This window comes from Bos mutus, chromosome X (assembly GCF_027580195.1).
Source record: "Bos mutus isolate GX-2022 chromosome X, NWIPB_WYAK_1.1, whole genome shotgun sequence".
Lineage (NCBI taxonomy): Eukaryota > Metazoa > Chordata > Mammalia > Artiodactyla > Bovidae > Bos > Bos mutus.
In genome coordinates this window covers 82,857,077-82,875,254 of record NC_091646.1, presented here as the reverse complement: position 1 = coordinate 82,875,254, position 18,178 = coordinate 82,857,077, and the positions used below count along the sequence as shown (strand labels likewise).

General features: G+C 39.0%; 1 protein-coding gene across 4 annotated transcripts in view; it reads right to left on the bottom strand.

Annotated features, from left to right (window-relative positions):
- Nucleotides 1-625, bottom strand: part of VSIG4 (V-set and immunoglobulin domain containing 4) — a 96,743-nt gene extending 96,118 nt beyond the window's left edge. For all 4 annotated transcript variants that reach the window (XM_070365492.1, XM_070365493.1, XM_005897420.2 and 1 more), the window contains exon 1: nucleotides 449-625. In XM_070365492.1, coding sequence (XP_070221593.1) covers nucleotides 449-503 — 55 coding nt within the window. In that variant the 5' untranslated portion in view covers nucleotides 504-625. The remainder of the gene's footprint in view (nucleotides 1-448) is intronic.
- Between the last annotated feature and the right edge of the window lie 17,553 nt (nucleotides 626-18,178).

The window sequence follows — 18,178 nt, the reverse complement described above, 5'->3', positions numbered from 1 at the left end:
AAGATGAATCAAAGGAACATTGTTTCTGTCCACAGCATTCTAAAGACCTGTCACAACATTGAGAAGATACATTTTTTGTGTCTCCAAGAAACAGGGCTGGGATCCTTTGATAGAAGCCACAAAGGAATTGATTTAGTTCAACACAAGGAAGTTAGGAACCTTTTTAGTTTCCCTGAGATACAACAAATGCTAGAAAATAATGTGTATGTTTTACAGGGGAGGATCCTTTCCAGTTTCTACCCAAACATATCTCCTGGCTTCTTCAATAACCTTCAACCACTTCCCTCCCTTCTGCCCAAAGCTGATAGAATCTGGATCATTGGCTGAGAACAATCACTCATTTAGCAGGAGTAGGCTTTCCTCAGTAGGCATTCAATCCCACCTCTCCCCACTCCCCCATTTTTGCCTGTGCCAAAAGTGGCAGCCAGGCCCCCTTTTGCTACTTTACCATAGATGACCACCAGTAGGTGGCTCAGGAGCAGCAGGCCCAGTAAGAGCCCCATCACAGCCAGAGCCACTTCTGTCCTTTCTTCTAGCCTCCTGATATTAAAAAGATGAACTCCTGATGGCTTCCAGAGTCTGCGCTTGCTTACTTCCCTTTCTTCCTTATATCTCTCACACGGACTCCAAGTCTCATCTAACATTCCCCTTCCTTCCCTATTTCAGTACAAGTCACATGAGCACCCCCTCCCTACCCTGCCTGGGGTTGGAGTTTTAACTGTGAGTGAAGCAATTCTTCCCCTTGCTAAAGTATTGCCTTGACTTTCCCTGGAGCCAATAGGAGTTTCTGGCCTTTGATTTCCCAAGCTGTGTTTATTTTGTGTTTCCTCAACAAGATGAGGTTGAGGAATAACTTTGGGATGAGTGTGCTCCCTCCACTATGGAAGTATTTTCCTTCCTGGTGTGCCCAGGTAGAATAGATCAACTTTGCTGGACTATGCAATATTCAGCAGTCGTACTGTTAACCCGTGTCTATTCAGTCTATGCAAATAAACAAAGGGTTGGAGATGGGTGTCTATGGGCCTCAGAATGCAGGAGATTAAGTTTGTGAAAGATATTTTTATATATCAGTGTTTAAATAATTTGTAAGCCCATGAATAATGCTGTTATGGGGGAATATACCCCCACATCTCCTATAGGGAAAGCTTTCTCTGATAGCTCTGCCTCTTTGGTGGTAAGGGTAAAGTTTCCATTACTGCTCACAAGGAATCTTTTATTTATTTGTTTAGTTGGAAAGTTAGGTCTGGCATTCAGTGTACTTGCCAATTGATTTGACAGTGGTATGCTCTATTAGATTGACCTTTTAAATGGTTTTACACTGATACATACACCTGACCCGTAAGAGTTATATTAAGCCTTATGAGAAGCTTAATTACTTCTCTTCATAAGCCTCAGGGTGACTTTTAAGTCCACCAGAAGTCTAACTCTAGGTTTGGCACTGCTAACAGTTCACTAATCTTTGAAAATATAAACACTTCCAAGAGGAAAAATACACCCAACAAATTCACACTGCAGTGGGTCTCCAAAGAGAGACATCATCTCCTCCACTCCTGTGTGTAACCACCTCTAGTGCCTGTCAAGGAGTGGTTACATACAAATGAGTTGAGGCTGGACAAGGGCTAAGAGGCGACTCTAGCATTTCAGATTCTGCCATTATCACATGGGATTCTCTCAAGTCCCTCTGGCTTCCAAATTCAGTCTCCCTTGTATGGCTGTCCCTTGCTTTTTGGTCACTTCATTTAGTCTACCTCACTGGAACTTTTAGTCATTCTTTCCCATCAGGTCATCACTCAGGGAACCCTGAACTTTGGAAAACCCTCCTTTTGTATTTTCCAACCAACATCCTACTACCATCACCACCATTCACACACACACACACACACACACACACACACACACACACACACACCTCTTCACCTAGACAGTCTTTGCCTGATGAAGAGCTGGAACCCCATGCCCCCTTGGACTGGTGTCAATTTCTGTCTGGCCTGGTGATTGCATTATTGAACTGCCTCTTGCCTCTTGTTATGATCTCCTAGATCTGAACATAAATAAAGGTCCTCAAGAGCATGCACAACATTTCTCTGGGGAAGACTTACAGTCCTGAAGTAGGTTCAGTAACTCTGTTGAGAAAGAAGAACATTGAAGGGAAAGTTAGAAATTCTATTGAAGGTGAAGTTAGAAATCCTAGAGACAGACCTGACTCTGCATCTTTCTGAGACTTTAAACAAGTTAAATCTCTCTGTACCTCAACTTCCCCAATTGTAACATGAGCACCGCTAAACTTGATATTTGTATCTTTTCTGATATTTAAAAATCAAACTATAATATACTTAGAATAACAAGTATAACAATGACAGCTACTATTTCTTAATCATTTGCTTTTCCAGGCACTGTACTAAGCACTTAGTGCAGATTATTTCATTTGGTATCTACAATCTCCTAGGTAGGTATTATGGTATTATTGTACTCACGCTTGTGTCTCTTTTGTCACTCTATTCTTCCTTATGCTATTATTCTTTTTCTTTCTAGAACTTGTCACTACTTGGCAGATTGTATATTTACTGGTTTATTTGTTTGCTGTCTGTCCTCCACTCTAGAATGTAAACACTATGAAGACATGTTTGATACGATATCCCCAGTGCCTAGAACAGTGACTAACATATAATAGATACTCAAAAGATTTTTCATGAATGAATTGCACAAGTCACCATTTTAAAAATGAGACGGAAGCCCAAAATACTGAAATCAGTTACCTGTATAGAGCTACCTAGACAAGATTCAAATGAATATCTGTGTATCTCCAAAAATGATATTGTTAAGCACAGTGTGTACGAGTACCTTGGGTTTGACTGAGCTGGAAGGAAGCAGTGGTGCAAAAAGGAAATTCACACAGGTCTTGCTCAAGAACATGCATACATACAAACCCATAAACCCATAAATATCATATACAAACATAGATGAATATACATAAGGACAAATACATATATACATGTATAAATATGTGTGTGTGCTAAGCTGTTTCATTTGTGGCCAACGCTTTGTGGAACTATGGTCTGTAGCCCACCAAACTTCTCTGTCCATGGGGATTCTCCAGACAAGAATACTGAAGTGGGTTGCCATGCCCTCCTTTAGGGGATCTTCCTGACCCAGGGATCAAACTGGCAACTCTTAGGTTTCCTGCATTGGCAGACAGATTCTTTAGCACTAGTACCACATCAATTCACTTCAGTTCAGTCGCTCAGTCTTGTCCAACTCTTTGAGACCCCATGGATTGCAGCATACCAGACCACCCTGTCTATCACCAACTCCTGGGGTTTACTCAAACTCATGTCCATGAGTTGGTGATGCCATCCAATCATCTCATCTTCTGTCGTCCCTTTCTCCTTCCACCTTCAAACTTTGCCAGCATCAGGGTCTTTTCAAATGAGTCAACTCTTCGCATCAGGTGGCCAAAGTACTGGAGTTTCATCCCTCTCGTGAATGGACTTTCAAATTAATCCCAATTCATTTCACTAAGGTGTTTGATTACTGACTTATGTCAGGTCTGTCTTAGGTTCCTTATATTGATTATGTCCCTTATTTAACCCTTAAACCTTAAGGTTATGAGGAAGGTACTGCTGCTGCTGCTGCTGCTAAGTTGCTTCAGCCATGTCCGACTCTGTGCGACCCCATAGACAGCAGCCCACCAGGCTCCCCCATCCCTGGGATTCTCCAAGCAAGAACACTGGAGTGGGTTGCCATTTCCTTCTCCAATGCATGAAAGTGGAAAGTGAAAGTGAAGTCACTCAGTCGTGTCCAACTCTAGGGATCCCATGGACTGCAGCCCACCAGGCTCTTCCGTCCATGGAATTTTCCAGGCAAGAATACTGGAGTGGGGTGCCATTGCCTTCTCCAGAGGAAGATACTAATTTTATTCATATTTTACAGGTGATCAGGGTAATATATCTACATTATGGAATGTAGATGGCTTTCTTGAGGCTTTATACCTAATTTTAATCAGAGTTGGGAATTGAACCTATGCAGTCTGTAGTCAGAGTCCGTATTTTGAGTTACTCCTATCAATACTGTATCTTGTACTATGAGGTTTTTTTTAAGTTTATTTATTTTTAACTGAAAGATAATTGCTTTACAATATTGTGTTGATTTCTGCTGTATTTTAACATGAATCAGGCATAGGTGTACATATGTATCCTCCCTCTTGAATCTATATAATTCTGGGCCCAGCCAAGTTCCTGGTATGTACCAGATGCTTAGTGTCTGATAGGTTTAACAAAATTGAACTTAGAAGGTGCTATAACTAAGAGTTTAAAATATTATAAAGTCATAGCAGAGTGAATAATTAAATTCCCAAAAGATTATGAAAACTTTTGAGCAGAATGTGTTGACATTTGAAATGAACTTTGAAGATGTGATGGATCTTCTATAGGAAGAATTGGGGAGAATGGTGGTTTCTTCAAGCTCAAGTTCAGGGTGGAACAGGGCCACTTTTGCATGGATGGATGACTTCCTCTTAAGCACTTATACCCTTGACTAACATGCTAGATTTTGGCCTTCACATATGAGAAGCTATTTTGCCTTCAGACAGGATTTGACCTATGACACATCAAAAGCTACATAATTGCACACCATGTGATAACATTTCTACTGTGCCAAGCATAAGTTTACATTCCCCAAACACACATCATCTGGAGGATTTTAAGAAAATAGCTGTACCCATATTAGTAGGTAGAAACAAATAAGTCATTATTAAAATTTCATTAACAAATAGTACAATATACAGAGTCAGTAGATAGATTTAGTTGTTGCCTAGGACTGGGAGATAGGGGAAGGGATAAGGAGTGACTGCTAATAGGTAAAGTTTTCTTTTGGGAGTTATGAAATATTCTAAAATTGATTAAGATCATGATTATACTACTCGGTGAATATATTAAAATGATTAAATTGTATACTCTGAATACGTAAACTTTATAGTTTGTAAAATATATATCAATAAAGCTGTAAAAAAGTTCATTACAGTTTTGGAGAAATTTTTAAAGGTTTAGGAAAAAATTTATAATCTAATATTAAGCAATGAAGTGTAGTATGAAACTATACATGTTATGATCTTAATTAGATTAAATATATGATGTACTTGCCTATAATACTTCAAAAAAAACTTTAAAGTTTTTTTAAAAATTTTCCCATTTTTCCCAATGATCATATATTTTCTTTAATAATTTCTTTTTGTAATTATATTAAGTGGAAAATAAGCATCAAATATTAATATGTGCTTTTAGTTGGCAGGCTTAAATAAGTTTTCTTTTGTACTTGTTACTCTTCATAATTTTCTGAAATTAAAATACATTATTTTAATAAACAGATTTAAAAAGCATTTTAAAAAACTGTAAGATATCCATTGTATATAATAATATATACCAATAAATAAAAATGATTTGAGTTACAGCAGCTTTAAAGGTGGAGCCATTGTCACTCTGAACTTTAGAGTTTAAGGTTCTGCTCATATCATTAGAAGTCAGTACAGTAAGTTTTCACCCATTAGTAAACTTAAGAGCTTCAGGCACTAGCAAACCAATAGAAGCTACAGGCTTTAGGTGAGGCCCTTGGGGTTGTGTCATCACCCCCAAGGCCATACCTTTTTTTCAGTAACAAATAGATTAAATTCTAACCCTGTGGGTGCTTAAAGCAGGAGCTTATAAGAGAGCAGCTTGAAGAGTCTTAAAAGCCTTTTGAGTCTCTCATGACAAAACCAGCTTATCAGTCTTGGCCTGCTGAGTTTCAGTTAGAAGTGTATATAAAAGCGAGAGAAGTTCCCCATAATCTGGAATCCAAATACAGCAATAGACTATAAAGTCCAAGAATCCTATTAGTAGTCTTGAAGTCATAGGTAGAGGATTATTTAGTATAGGCTTAACTCTAGAAAACATCCTTCAAATCAATGACTGAAAAATATTTGGTTCATTCAGGACTTTCAGACAGTAAAGTATAAGGATTAGGCGCTTATTATTCATATATCTTGAACAAGTCTCCACTTAGCATTTGACTTTTTTATACCCAAAGTAGGAGTGTTGCATGGACTGTTACAGGGAATTAATAGCCCTTGTGCTTTTAAATTTTCAATGATTGGAGAAAGAAATGGCAACCCACTCCAGTATTCATGCCTGGAAAATCCCATGGACCATGGAGCCTAGTGTGCTACAGTCCATGGGATTGCAAAGAGTCGGACATGACTGAGCGACTTCACTTCTTCATATACTCTATAAAAAAAAATGTTAAAAAAATTTTCAATGATGAGTTTTAACCCTTCCTAAACCTTGGGCTTTAGTGGATACTGCTTTTGATGTGGAAATAGGTGAGGGTTTTTGAACTTGATAACCACAGGAACAGCATTTTGTGCTCGACCCATAGTTTTTCCATCAGTTGACGCTCTAGGATTTACATTTTGTTCAATTAATGGGAGAAAGAGTAGGCTCCATATTCATGAAGACAGAGGCCTAAACCTTGCTCAGTATATCCCTCCACAGAAGGAGTGAGGGAGACTCTGGCAAGATGAGAAACTCGTGAGAAAACAGCACAGAGTCCAAGTTGCAGCTTAGAGGAAAACTGAAATAATAACGTTTGGCTTATCCAAACAGCCCAATTACGGTAGTGTGTCAGGAGAAAAGTGGACCAGGGGCTTCACTGAGGGCAGAAAAGGTTGCTCCAGTGTCCAAAAGGAAATCGACTGATTGCTTCTTCCCCCACAGTTATTAATACCCAGGGTTCCTCACGTGTAATTAGGATTGTAGCTTGTGTCCAGACACCCAGCCAGCTTTAGTCCTGATTTCCTTGAGAGTCCGACCCCTGGGGCCTATGCTCAGCTATGTTTTTTCCAGTAGTTATGTATGGATGTGAGAGTTGGACCATAAAGAAAGCTGAGGGCTGAAGAATTGATGGTTTTGAACTGTGGTGTTGGAGAAGACTCTTGAGAGTCCCTTGGACTGCAAGGAGATCCAACCAGTCAATCCTAAAGGAAATCAGTCCTGAATATTCATTGGAAGGACTGATGCTAAAGCTGAAGCTCCAATACTTCGGCCGCCTGATGTGAAGAACTGACTCCTTGGAAAAGACCCTGATGTTGGGAGAGATTGAAGGCAGGAGGAGAAGGTGATGACAAAGGATGAGATGGTTGGATGGCATCACTGACTCGATCAACATGAGTTTAAGCAAACTTCAGGAGCTGGTGATAGACAGAGAAGCTTGACATGCTGCAATCCATGGGGTTGCAAAATGTTGGACATAACTGAGCAATTGAACTGATATGAACCAATGAAAATTTTAGCAATCGTTAGATGACAAATTCACAAGAAGTAATACATTTGGCTAGCTAACACATGGAAATATGCTAAACCTCACCTGTAATAGACAGAAAATAAAAGCAGTTGTTATTGTCCATTGTTGGTGGAGGTGTGGGGAAAGATGCAGTCTCCCATGAGGATGGCCAGAGTGTAGATGTGTGCCACCATTTTGGAAGACAATATGGGCAATATCTGTCAGTATTAAATAAGCATATTTACTGAGCTATTGAATTTTTAAAATTAATTTTAAGACATCATTGTACAGAAACATTTAGACATGATACAATGAAATACAAAAAGGATGTTTATTGCATCATTCCTTATAAAGGGAAAATTAGAAGGAGCAAATCAATATAGAAGTGAATATGTCCATTGATACAAACTATAATTTAGAATTATTTAAATAATTTAATATAATTTAAATAAATTGCAGTTTATCAATATAATAAAGAATACATGAGGAAAGGGGGAGATAAAGATATCTCCACATAGCAGTGTTTAATACTTAATAATGGACACAATGCTTATTTGCTCATATTTACACTTCTAAAGCAAATATCTAGGGATCTAAATTTCAAATAACAAAAGTATACTATTCACACACTCCGCTGAACACAGGGTAGGTAAGACTCAAGCTAAGAGGTTGGAAGATGATTCAAGGAACTGTAGGAAATGCAGAGACATTTATCCTCTCCTGGCTGGCATGGCAGCCATAACACAGCCTCTTTCCTTGCTGATGCAGCAGCTGTAGCAGCAGTCATAACATAACCATAATGTAGCTATTGTGTAACCTCACATAACATAACTATGGTGTCACTCTAATGTAGCTCTAATGCAGCAGCAAAACCTTCCCAGATGGTGCCCATATAAGTGTACCACACAAAGTAGCCCATGTATAAGTGTACTGCACAAAGAAGCCCACGACCAAGTGAGTACCTTGTGATGCACATGTGCAGTGCTATATGTGATCTCAGCTGTTACAAAGTCATTGTTTACAGAACATGGGGCTAGAGGGTGTGAGAATGTGGGGAAAGAGAGCCTGACTGATGCTATCTTGTTAATTTCTCCCCACCTAATAGCTAAAAAAATAATAAAATGAAAGGGGTCCACCTATAGGCACAGATACAGAAAGGTCTACAATATATTTTTAACTGAATAAAGAGCAAATTTTAAAAGAGAATGTATGAGTTCTTTATGTATTACATATATGTATATACATGGGGGGCAAATTTTAAACTGTAATCTATAGGGTGGATTTACAGGAGACTTTCACTTTATATGAAGGAGGAGGATTGAGTTTTAATCCTAGATATTCTACTTACTAAGGCCTAGGACCTTATGCAAATCACTTCATCTCTCTAAGATCAGTTTTCTCATATGTAATAGAGAGCTAAAATTTGTGCATATTTCATAAGGCTGTGTTGAAGATAAAATGGAAATGCATATAAATGCTCAATAAATATCAGCTATTTCTGCTTTGTATTATTCTGATTTTTAATAATTTCATGCATTGTTGCTGACATCAGAGAAAATGGTGAAGAAAAAAATAGACAACCTACATTCATATAATGGTTTGGTGGCTTTATCAGAGTAGCCAGTAAAGTCAGTAGAAATATAAAATCCTCCCTATGAGGAAGAGTATCTGGTAACCTACAAAAGTGCATACTAGATGGAAAAGCCTTAGATCTATATTCTTAAGGATTATTGGAAACTGAAGTATTTTTACATCATTATCCAAACTCTATCTGTTGTTATTATCACTCTATATGATACAGAGCCTCTTAAATTTAGTATCTTGGTCAGGGTCAAACATAGTGGAACCAGGAATCTAAACCTGTTCTTTGTGCCTCCAAGTTTGTGCTGTTTCATATCATATGACACTGTCCAGATTAGTTCAAGTGGAGAGCAAGTAAACTTTCCCTGGTGTATCCCCTTAGTCCCTTGCACAGCCATCAACTTTCACACACCAAGACTATTTCTTTGCTTTAGGGACTAGAAGGTGGAAGTAGAACTCCCTATGTTCTGTTTTGGGACATTTCTCAACTGAGCCAAGCATGTGTCCTACTAGGTCATGGGCTTTCACTGACCACAGAAGTTGAGAACTCTTGAGCAAATCAGTTTATTCTGTCTCACTGGTTTGAAAGCAAAGCAGAAATAGCAAAAGCTGACAAAGCTCAGCTGGAGCACGGATGTTGAAATGGACAAAAATAACATGCCCTCATGAACATGATCAACAGAAATGTTCTAAACAATTATTTTCCAATGCTTATACTTAATATTTTATCCCTAATCTTAGAGGTAGTAGGTACTCTTCCTTTTTCTTTCCTCTGCTTTTCCAGGTGCCTCATTGTGTTCCCCTCACCCTTTTATCCTTATGGTCAAATTTGTTACTGAGGTTCTGTGTAGCTCACTGTTGGACTCTTAACAGTTTCTCCTCATGGACATAGCTATTTCAAATTTATCTTTAAATCTACAAGAAAAAACTTTTTACTATCTTTTCTCAGTCTGCAAAGCTCCTCACCAATTTCTCCTCCTCATCTGGCTTTTATTATTCAAGTCCTTAAATATAAATTTAATTATTGCACATATTCGAGCAGAAGGCAGGTGTTAGACACTCAGTCATGTCGACTCTTTGCAACCCCATGGACTATAGTCTGCCAAGCTCCTAGGTCCATAGAATTCGCCAGGCAAGAATACTAGAGTGGGTTGCCATTCCCTTTTCCAGGGTATTTTCCCAACCCAGGGATTGAACCAGGATCTCTTTGTCTCCTACATTGACAGGTAGATTCTAAATTTTATTATGTGCTAGAATGTGAACTCCCTGAGGCAGGGATACTGTGTATTATATTTACTGATGTCATAAGTTCCTAAAATAGAAACACTCAGGGTTAATAAATATTTGTTGAGTGAGTAAATGTATGAATATTCTAAGATCTTGTTCATTCTCTTCTTGGTTCAAACATGAATCAAACCTGTATCTAAAGCATTTATTGTTGTTTAGTCACTAAGTCCGGAGAAGGCAATGGCACCTCAGTCCGGTACTCTTGCCTGGAAAATCCCATGGATGGAGGAGCCTGGTAGGCTGTAGTCCATGGGGTCGCTAAGAGTCAGACACGACTGAGCGACTTCCGTTTCACTTTTCACTTTCATGCATTGGAGAAGGAAATGGCAACCCACTCCAGTGTTCTTGCCTGGAGAATCCCAGGGTCGGGGGAGCCTGGTGGGCTTCTGTCTATGGGGTCACACAGAGTAGGACACGACTGAGGCAACTTAGCAGCAGCAGCAGTCACTAAGTCATGTCTGACTCTTTTGTGATCCCATGTATTGTAGCCTGCCAGATTCCTCTGTTCATGGGATTTCCCAGGCAAGAATACTGGAGTGGCTTGGCATTTCCTTCCTGAGTTGATCTTTCTGACCCAGGAACTGAAACTGGGTCTCTTGCATCTCCTGCATTGGCAAGTGGATTCTTTAGCACTGAGCCACCAGGGAAGCCCACAGAGGCTATATATTCTAAGGAATAAGACTCTATATTTTTCTCAAAAACTATTCACTGCTGGATTTTGTTCTCCTGTCCATGTATTCATTCAGTTCTTGAGTACCTACCATGTGCCTGAACCTAAGCTGGTGACAGAATTACAAAAGTGAGTAAAAAGTATTCATATTTTCAGGAAACAGAGAATATAAAATAAGACATAGACACAAAGACCAACTAGAGGTCTAGTTCAGTTCAGTTGCTCAGTCGTGTCAAACTCTTTGTGACCCCATGAATTGCAGCACACCAGGCTTCTCTGTCCACCACCAAATCCCAGGACTTGCTCAAACTCATGTCCATCAAATCAGTGATGACATCTAACCATCTCATCCTCCATCATCCCCTTCTTCTCCTGCCTTCAGTCTTTCCTAGCATCAGGGTCTTTTCAAATGAGTCAGTTCTTCACATCAGGTAGCCAAAATATTGGAGCTTCAGCTTCAGTATGAATCCTTCCAATGAATATTCAGGACTGATTTCTTTTAGGATTGACTGGTTTGATCTCCTTGCAGTCCAAGGGACTCTCAAGAGTCTTCTCCAACACCACAGTTCAAAAAATCAATTCTTTGGTGCTCAGCTTTATTTATGGTCCAACTCTTACATCTGTACATGACTACTGGAAAAACCACAGCTTTGACTATATGGACTTTTTTCAACAAAGTAATGTCTCTGATTTTTAATATACTGTCTAGGTTTGTCATAGCTTTTCTTCCATGCAGCAAGTGTATTTTAATTTCATGGCTGCAGTCACCATCTGCAGTGATTTTGGAGCCCAAGAAAATAAAGTCTGTCACTGTTTCCATTGTTTACCCATCTATTTGCCATGAAGTGATGGGACTGGATATCAAGATCTTAGTTTTCTGAATGTTTGGTTTTAATGCAGCTTTTTCACTCTCCTCTTTCAATTTCATCAAGTGGCTCTTTAGTTCCTCTTCACTCTCTGACAAAAGGATGGTGTTATCTGCATATCTGAGGTTATTGCTATTTCTCTCGGCAATCTTGATTCCATCTTATGCTTCATTGGACCCACATTTTGCATAATGTACTCGTATATAAGTTAAATAAGCAGGGTGACAATATACAGCCTTGACGTAATCCTTTCCCAATTTGTAACCAGTCCGTTGCTCCACGTCCGGTTGTAACTGTTGCTTCTTGACCTGCATACAGATTTCTCAGGAGGCAGGTAAGGTGTTCTGGTATTTCCATGTCATGAAGAATTTTCCACAGTTTGTTGTGATCTACACAGTCAAAGACTTTAGCGTAAAGAAGTAGATGTTTTTCCGGAATTCACTTGCTTTTCCTATGTGACAACGGATGTTGGTAATTTGAGCTCTGGTTCTTCTACTTTTTCTAAATTCAGCTTGAACATCTGGAAATTCTCAGTTCATGTAATGTTGAAACCTACCTTGGAGAATATTGAGCATTATTTTGCTAGCATGTGAGATGAGTGGAATAGTGAGGTAGTCTGTACATTCTTTGGCTTTGCCTTTCTTTGGAATTGCAGTGAAAACTGACCTTTTCCAGTCCTGTGGCCACTGCTGAGTTTTCCAAATTTTCTGGCATAATGAGTGCAGCACTTTTACACCATCATCTTTTAGGATTTGAAATAGCCCAACTGGAATCCCATCACCTCTACTAGCTTTGTTTGTAATAATGCTTCCTAAGGCCCACTTGACTTTGCACTCCAGGATGTTTGGCTTTAGGTGAGTGATCACACCATGGTAGTTATCTGGGTCATTAAGATCTTTTTTGTATAGTTCTTCTGTGTACTGCCACCTTTTCTTAATATATTCTGCTTCTGTTAGGTCCATAGTGTTTCTCTCCTTTATTGTGCACATTTTTGCCTGAAATGTTCCCTTGGCATCTCTAATTTTCTTGAATATATCGCTAGTCTTTCCCATTTTATTTTTTTCCTCTGTTTCCTTGCATTGATCACTTAGGAAGGCTTTCTTAACACTCCTTGCTATTCTTTGGAACTCTGCATTCAGATGGATTTATCTTTCGTTTTCTCGTTTGCCTTTTGCTTTTCTTTTCTCAGCTATTTGTAAGCCCTCCTCAAACAACCATTTTACCTTTTTGCATTTTGTTTTCTCGTTTTTGATCAAAACCTCCTGTAAAATGTTTTGAACCTCCATCCATAGTTCTTCAAGCACTCTATCAGATATAATCCCTTGAATTTTTTTGTCACTTCCAGTGTATAATCATAAGGGATTTAACTTAGATTGTACCTGTATGATCTAGTGGTTTTCCCTACTTTCTTCAATTTAAGTCTCAATTTGGTAATAAGGAGTTCATGATCTGAGTCATAGTTAGCTCCTGGTCTTTTTCTTTTTTTGCTGACTGTATAGAGCTTCTCCATCTTTTGCTGCAAAGAATATAATAAATCTGATTTCAGTATTGACCATCTGGCTATATTCATGTGTAGAGTCGTCTCTTGTCTTGTTGGAAGGGGTTTTTTGCTATGACCAGTGCATTCACTTGACAAAACTCTGCCATCTTTTGACCTGCATCATTTTGTACTCCAAGGCCAAGCTTTCCTGTTACTCTAGATATCTCTTGACTTCCTACTTCTGCATGCCAGTCCCCTGTGATGAAAAAGACATGTTTATTTTTTGGTGTTAGTTCTAGAAGGGTTTGTAGGTCCTCATACAATTGTTCAAGTTCAGTTTCTTCAGCATTAGTGATTGGGGCATAGACTTGGATAACTGCAATACTGAATAGTTTTCCTTGGAAACGTACAGAGATCATCCTGTCATTTTTGAGACTGCACCCAAGTACTGCATTTCAGGCTCTTTTGTTGACTATGAGGGCCACTCCATTTCTTCTAAGGGATGGAAATGGGTAAATTTAATTTAGATGACCATTATGTCTACTACTGTGGGCAAGAATCCCTTATAAGAAATGGAGTACCCCTCATAGTCAAAAGAAGAGTCTGAAATGCAGTACTTGATTGTAGTCTCAAAAATGACAGGGTGATCTATGTTCATTTTCAAGGAAAACCATTCAATATCAAAGCAATTCAAATCTATGTCCCAACCACTAATGCTGAAGTTGGAGAAGGGAATGGAAAACCACTTCAGTATTCTTGCCTTGAGAACCTCATGCATAGTATGAAGAGACTATATATATATATATATATATATATATATATATATATATATATATATTTGACATTGAAAGATGAACTCCCCAGGTCAGTAGGTGCCCAACATGCTACTGGAGAAGAATGGAGAATTAATTCCAGAAAGAATTAAGGGATGGAGCCAAAGGGAGAACAATGCCCAATTGTGGATGTGACTGACGATGTATGTAAAATCTGATGCTGTAAAGAAAAATATTGCATAGGAACACGGAATATAAGGTCCACGAATCGAGGTAAATTGGAAGTCTTCAAACAAGAGATGTCAAGAGTGAACACTGACTTTTTAAAAATCAGTGAACTAAAATGGACTAGACTTTTAGGCTGCATGCATACTAGCACCATGTTATATATACTCAGACTAGTCTGAGAGCGGAAAAGTGGAGAGATCACTTTTAATTCTGTCCATTAATATCACCTTTAAATCCAGTATAGGATATGTTTTGTATGGCAGCTTAAACCAACTAAATATTAACAGAAAAATGGATTAAAGATCTAAACGTAAGACCAGAAACTATAAAACTCCTAGAGGAGAACATAGGCAAAACACTCTCTGACATACATCACAGCAGGATCCTCTATGACCCACCTCCCAGAATATTGGAAATAAAAGCAAAATAAAAAATTGGGACCTAATTAACCTTAAAAGCTTCTGCACATCAAAGGAAACTATTAGCAAGGTGAAAAGGCAGCCTTCAGAATGGGAGAAAATAATAGCAAATGAAGCGACTGACAAACAACTAATCTCAAAAATATACAAGCAACTCCCACAGCTCAACTCCAGAAAAATAAATGACCCAATCAAAAAATGGGCCAAAGAACTAAATAGACATTTCTCCAAAGAAGACATACAGACGGCTAACAAACACATGAAAAGATGCTCAACATCACTCTTTATCAGAGAAATGCAAATCAAGACCACTATGAGGTACCATTTCACACCAGTCAGAATGGCTGCGATCCAAAAGTCTACAAATAATAAATGCTGGAGAGGGTGTGGAGAAAAGGGAACCCTCTTACACTGTTGGTGGGAATGCAAACTAGTACAGCCACTATGGAGAACAGTGTGGAGATTCCTTAAAAAACTGGAAATAGAACTGCCTTATGATCCAGCAATCCCACTGCTGGGCATACACACTGAGGAAACCAGAAGGGAAAGAGACACGTGTACCCCAATGTTCATCACAGCACTGTTTATAATAGCCAGGACATGGAAGCAACCTAGATGCCCATCAGCAGATGAATGGATAAGAAAGCAGTGGTACATATACACAATGGAGTATTACTCAGCCATTAAAAAGAATACATTTGAATCAGTTCTCATGAGGTGGATGAAACTGGAGCCTATTATACAGAGTGAAGTAAGCCAGAAGGAAAAACACCAATACAGTATACTAATGCAGATATATGGAATTTAGAAAGAGGATAACAATAACCCTGTGTACGAGACAGCAAAAGAGACACTGATGTACAGAACAGTCTTATGGAGTTTGTGGGAGAGGGAGAGGGTGGGAAGATTTGGGAGAATGGCATTGAAACATGTAAAATATCATGTATGAAACGAGATGCCAGTCCAGGTTCAATGCATGATACTGGATGCTTGGGGCTAGTGCACTGGGACGACCCAGAGGGATGGTATGGGGAGGGAGGAGGGAGGAGGGTTCAGGATGGGGAACACATGTATACCTGTGGTGGATTCATTTTCATATTTGGCAAAACTAATACAATTATGTAAAGTTTAAAAATAAAGTAAAATTTAAAAAAAAAGAAAAAAAAAGAAAAAAAGGTAGGTGCCATTAGCATAAATTTCCATGACTAACTAAAATGTCCCCTTCCCTTAATACTCCTCCCAGACTTTTCTTCTCTATAATATAAAATCCCAGTTCTATTTACCTTGTTTCATAGGTCATTATCTCATGACCTCAGCACTTTCTTAAGGTTATTATCAGAATTTCTTCTTAGGGACTATTCCAGTAACTATGATAGTCAACCTCATGACTGAGAAGTTGGGAAATTAAAGGATTCTCATTGGTGCTGCCCGAGATGGAGAAATGCCCTTGATGACCTAATAGTGAAATTAGTCTTGCATTCTCATAGATCATCAAGCAACTGGGATGATGTAGCAACAAGGTGGGGTTGAGAGACAGATGTAGCAAGTGAAAGAAACTACAAAGATAGAATTAAACAGAGTCACCAGAATGCATGGAGTTCAAGAGGTCACCATCCTCACTTGCACTTCCTTGATTGGCTTTTTCACTGTCACCTAAAGGAAAAGTGCTTATATTAAATTTATTATTATGTTACTTTGTAAAGCAGTTCCTGGCTGGTACTACTGAAGATGATTTACAAACAGATCTAAAAGCCCAGCTACCTGTGGCAAAGCTGGGTCAATGGAACTATATACCACTGCTGCATCACATAAGTGTCCAACAGTAGTACCATAGTACTACAACAGCAGATGCTGCTTTATTCAATATACATGGACCACCTAGCTCAAACACAGCTGTTGCCCATCTTGACTTTCAAAGCTGTTACAAGGAAATAGAGCTTTACAGTTAATCATACTTCTATTTGTTTGTCTCCCTTTAATTTTTATTATCTCTCAAAATGACAGTTACATCAATATATAACTGAGATATGAAAAAGACATTGTCAATAGCAATTATTTTCCCAAAAACTTGATAAATATTTTATATCTTTCAGGTATTAGGAAGAAGTATTTGTGTATACTTCTCATACTATTTGGGGACACATAGCCATGTTGCTGTGGTTGAAAACGCTTCAAGGGTTAAATTGGTTCTAATTACTCAGGGTAAATTCCAAACTTTATAGATTCAGAAAGTTACTCTTATCAACTTTGATGAATGATATAAAATTAATCAAATACATAAAGCAGAGTTTTTCAGTGTGGTTATATCTCAGAATCACCCGGGGGGGGGGGGCGGTTAAAATACCAGTGCCCAGATATTACCTCGGAGAAGGCAATGGCAACCCACTCCAGTACTCTTGCCTGGAAAATCCCATCGATGGAGGAGCCTGGTAGGCTGCAGTCCATTGGGGTCTTTAAGAGTCGGACACGACAGAGCGACCTCAGTTTCACTTTTCAGTTTCATGCACTGGAGAAGGAAATGGCAACCCACTCCAGTGTCCTTGCTTTTCGAGTCCCAGGGACGGGGGAGCCTGGTGGGCTGCTGTCTATGGGGTCGCACAGAGTCAGAGACGACTGAAGTGACTTAGCAGCAGCAGCAGGAGCAGCAATTACCTCAGAGAAGTTAAATTGGAGTCTTTTGACATGGGTCTCAGACACCAGTAGTTTGTAAACTTCCCAGCTGATTCCAATATGCCTCCAAGTTTGAGAACCATTGCATTAGAGAGTGGAGAAGGCAATGGCACCCCACTCCAGTACTCTTGCCTGGAAAATCCCATGGACGGAGGAGCCTGGTAGGCTGCAGTCCATGGGGTCGCTAAGAGTCTGACACGACTGAGCGACTTCACTTTCACTTTTCACTTTTATGCATTGGAGAAGAAAATGGCAACCCACTCCAGTGTTCTTGCCTGGAGAATCCCAGGGACGGGGGAGCCTGGTGGGCTGCTGTCTATGGGGTCACACAGAGTCGGACATGATTGAAGTGACCTAGCAGTAGCAGCAGCAGCATTAGAAAGACCACTGTGTAAATCCGAATGTCATTTGAGTTACTGTGATGACAGTAAGATACAACCAGGGATTATAATTTCTTCTTTCTTCCCCCTTTTTGGTATGGACATTAATAAATACTACCCTGAGAAATCAAGCTAAGTACTATCCTTCATGGGCATGTGATCAAAGTGTAGAATCAGGATCTCACCAGTTGTGGGATGAATTTTATAATTTGGGAAAGTACATACATAAAATAAAGGGTAAGGTGAGATCCTGGAATTAGATAACAGATAACACATATCCTTCTATATCAGCAAGCCTTAGAACTACTATTACATAATACTATCCTATATGTAAAGGGTACAACCATATCAATTCTTTGGTAAGTTTCCTACTCTATACTTTCCTATTGTAATTTATTTGTTTAATGTAAACCAATGTGAATTAAAATTTTATTTTAGCAAGCTCATTTCCTTTTCAATTTGTTGGAATACATATGCCATAAAACAAGCAATAACTGCACTTACCATGATAAG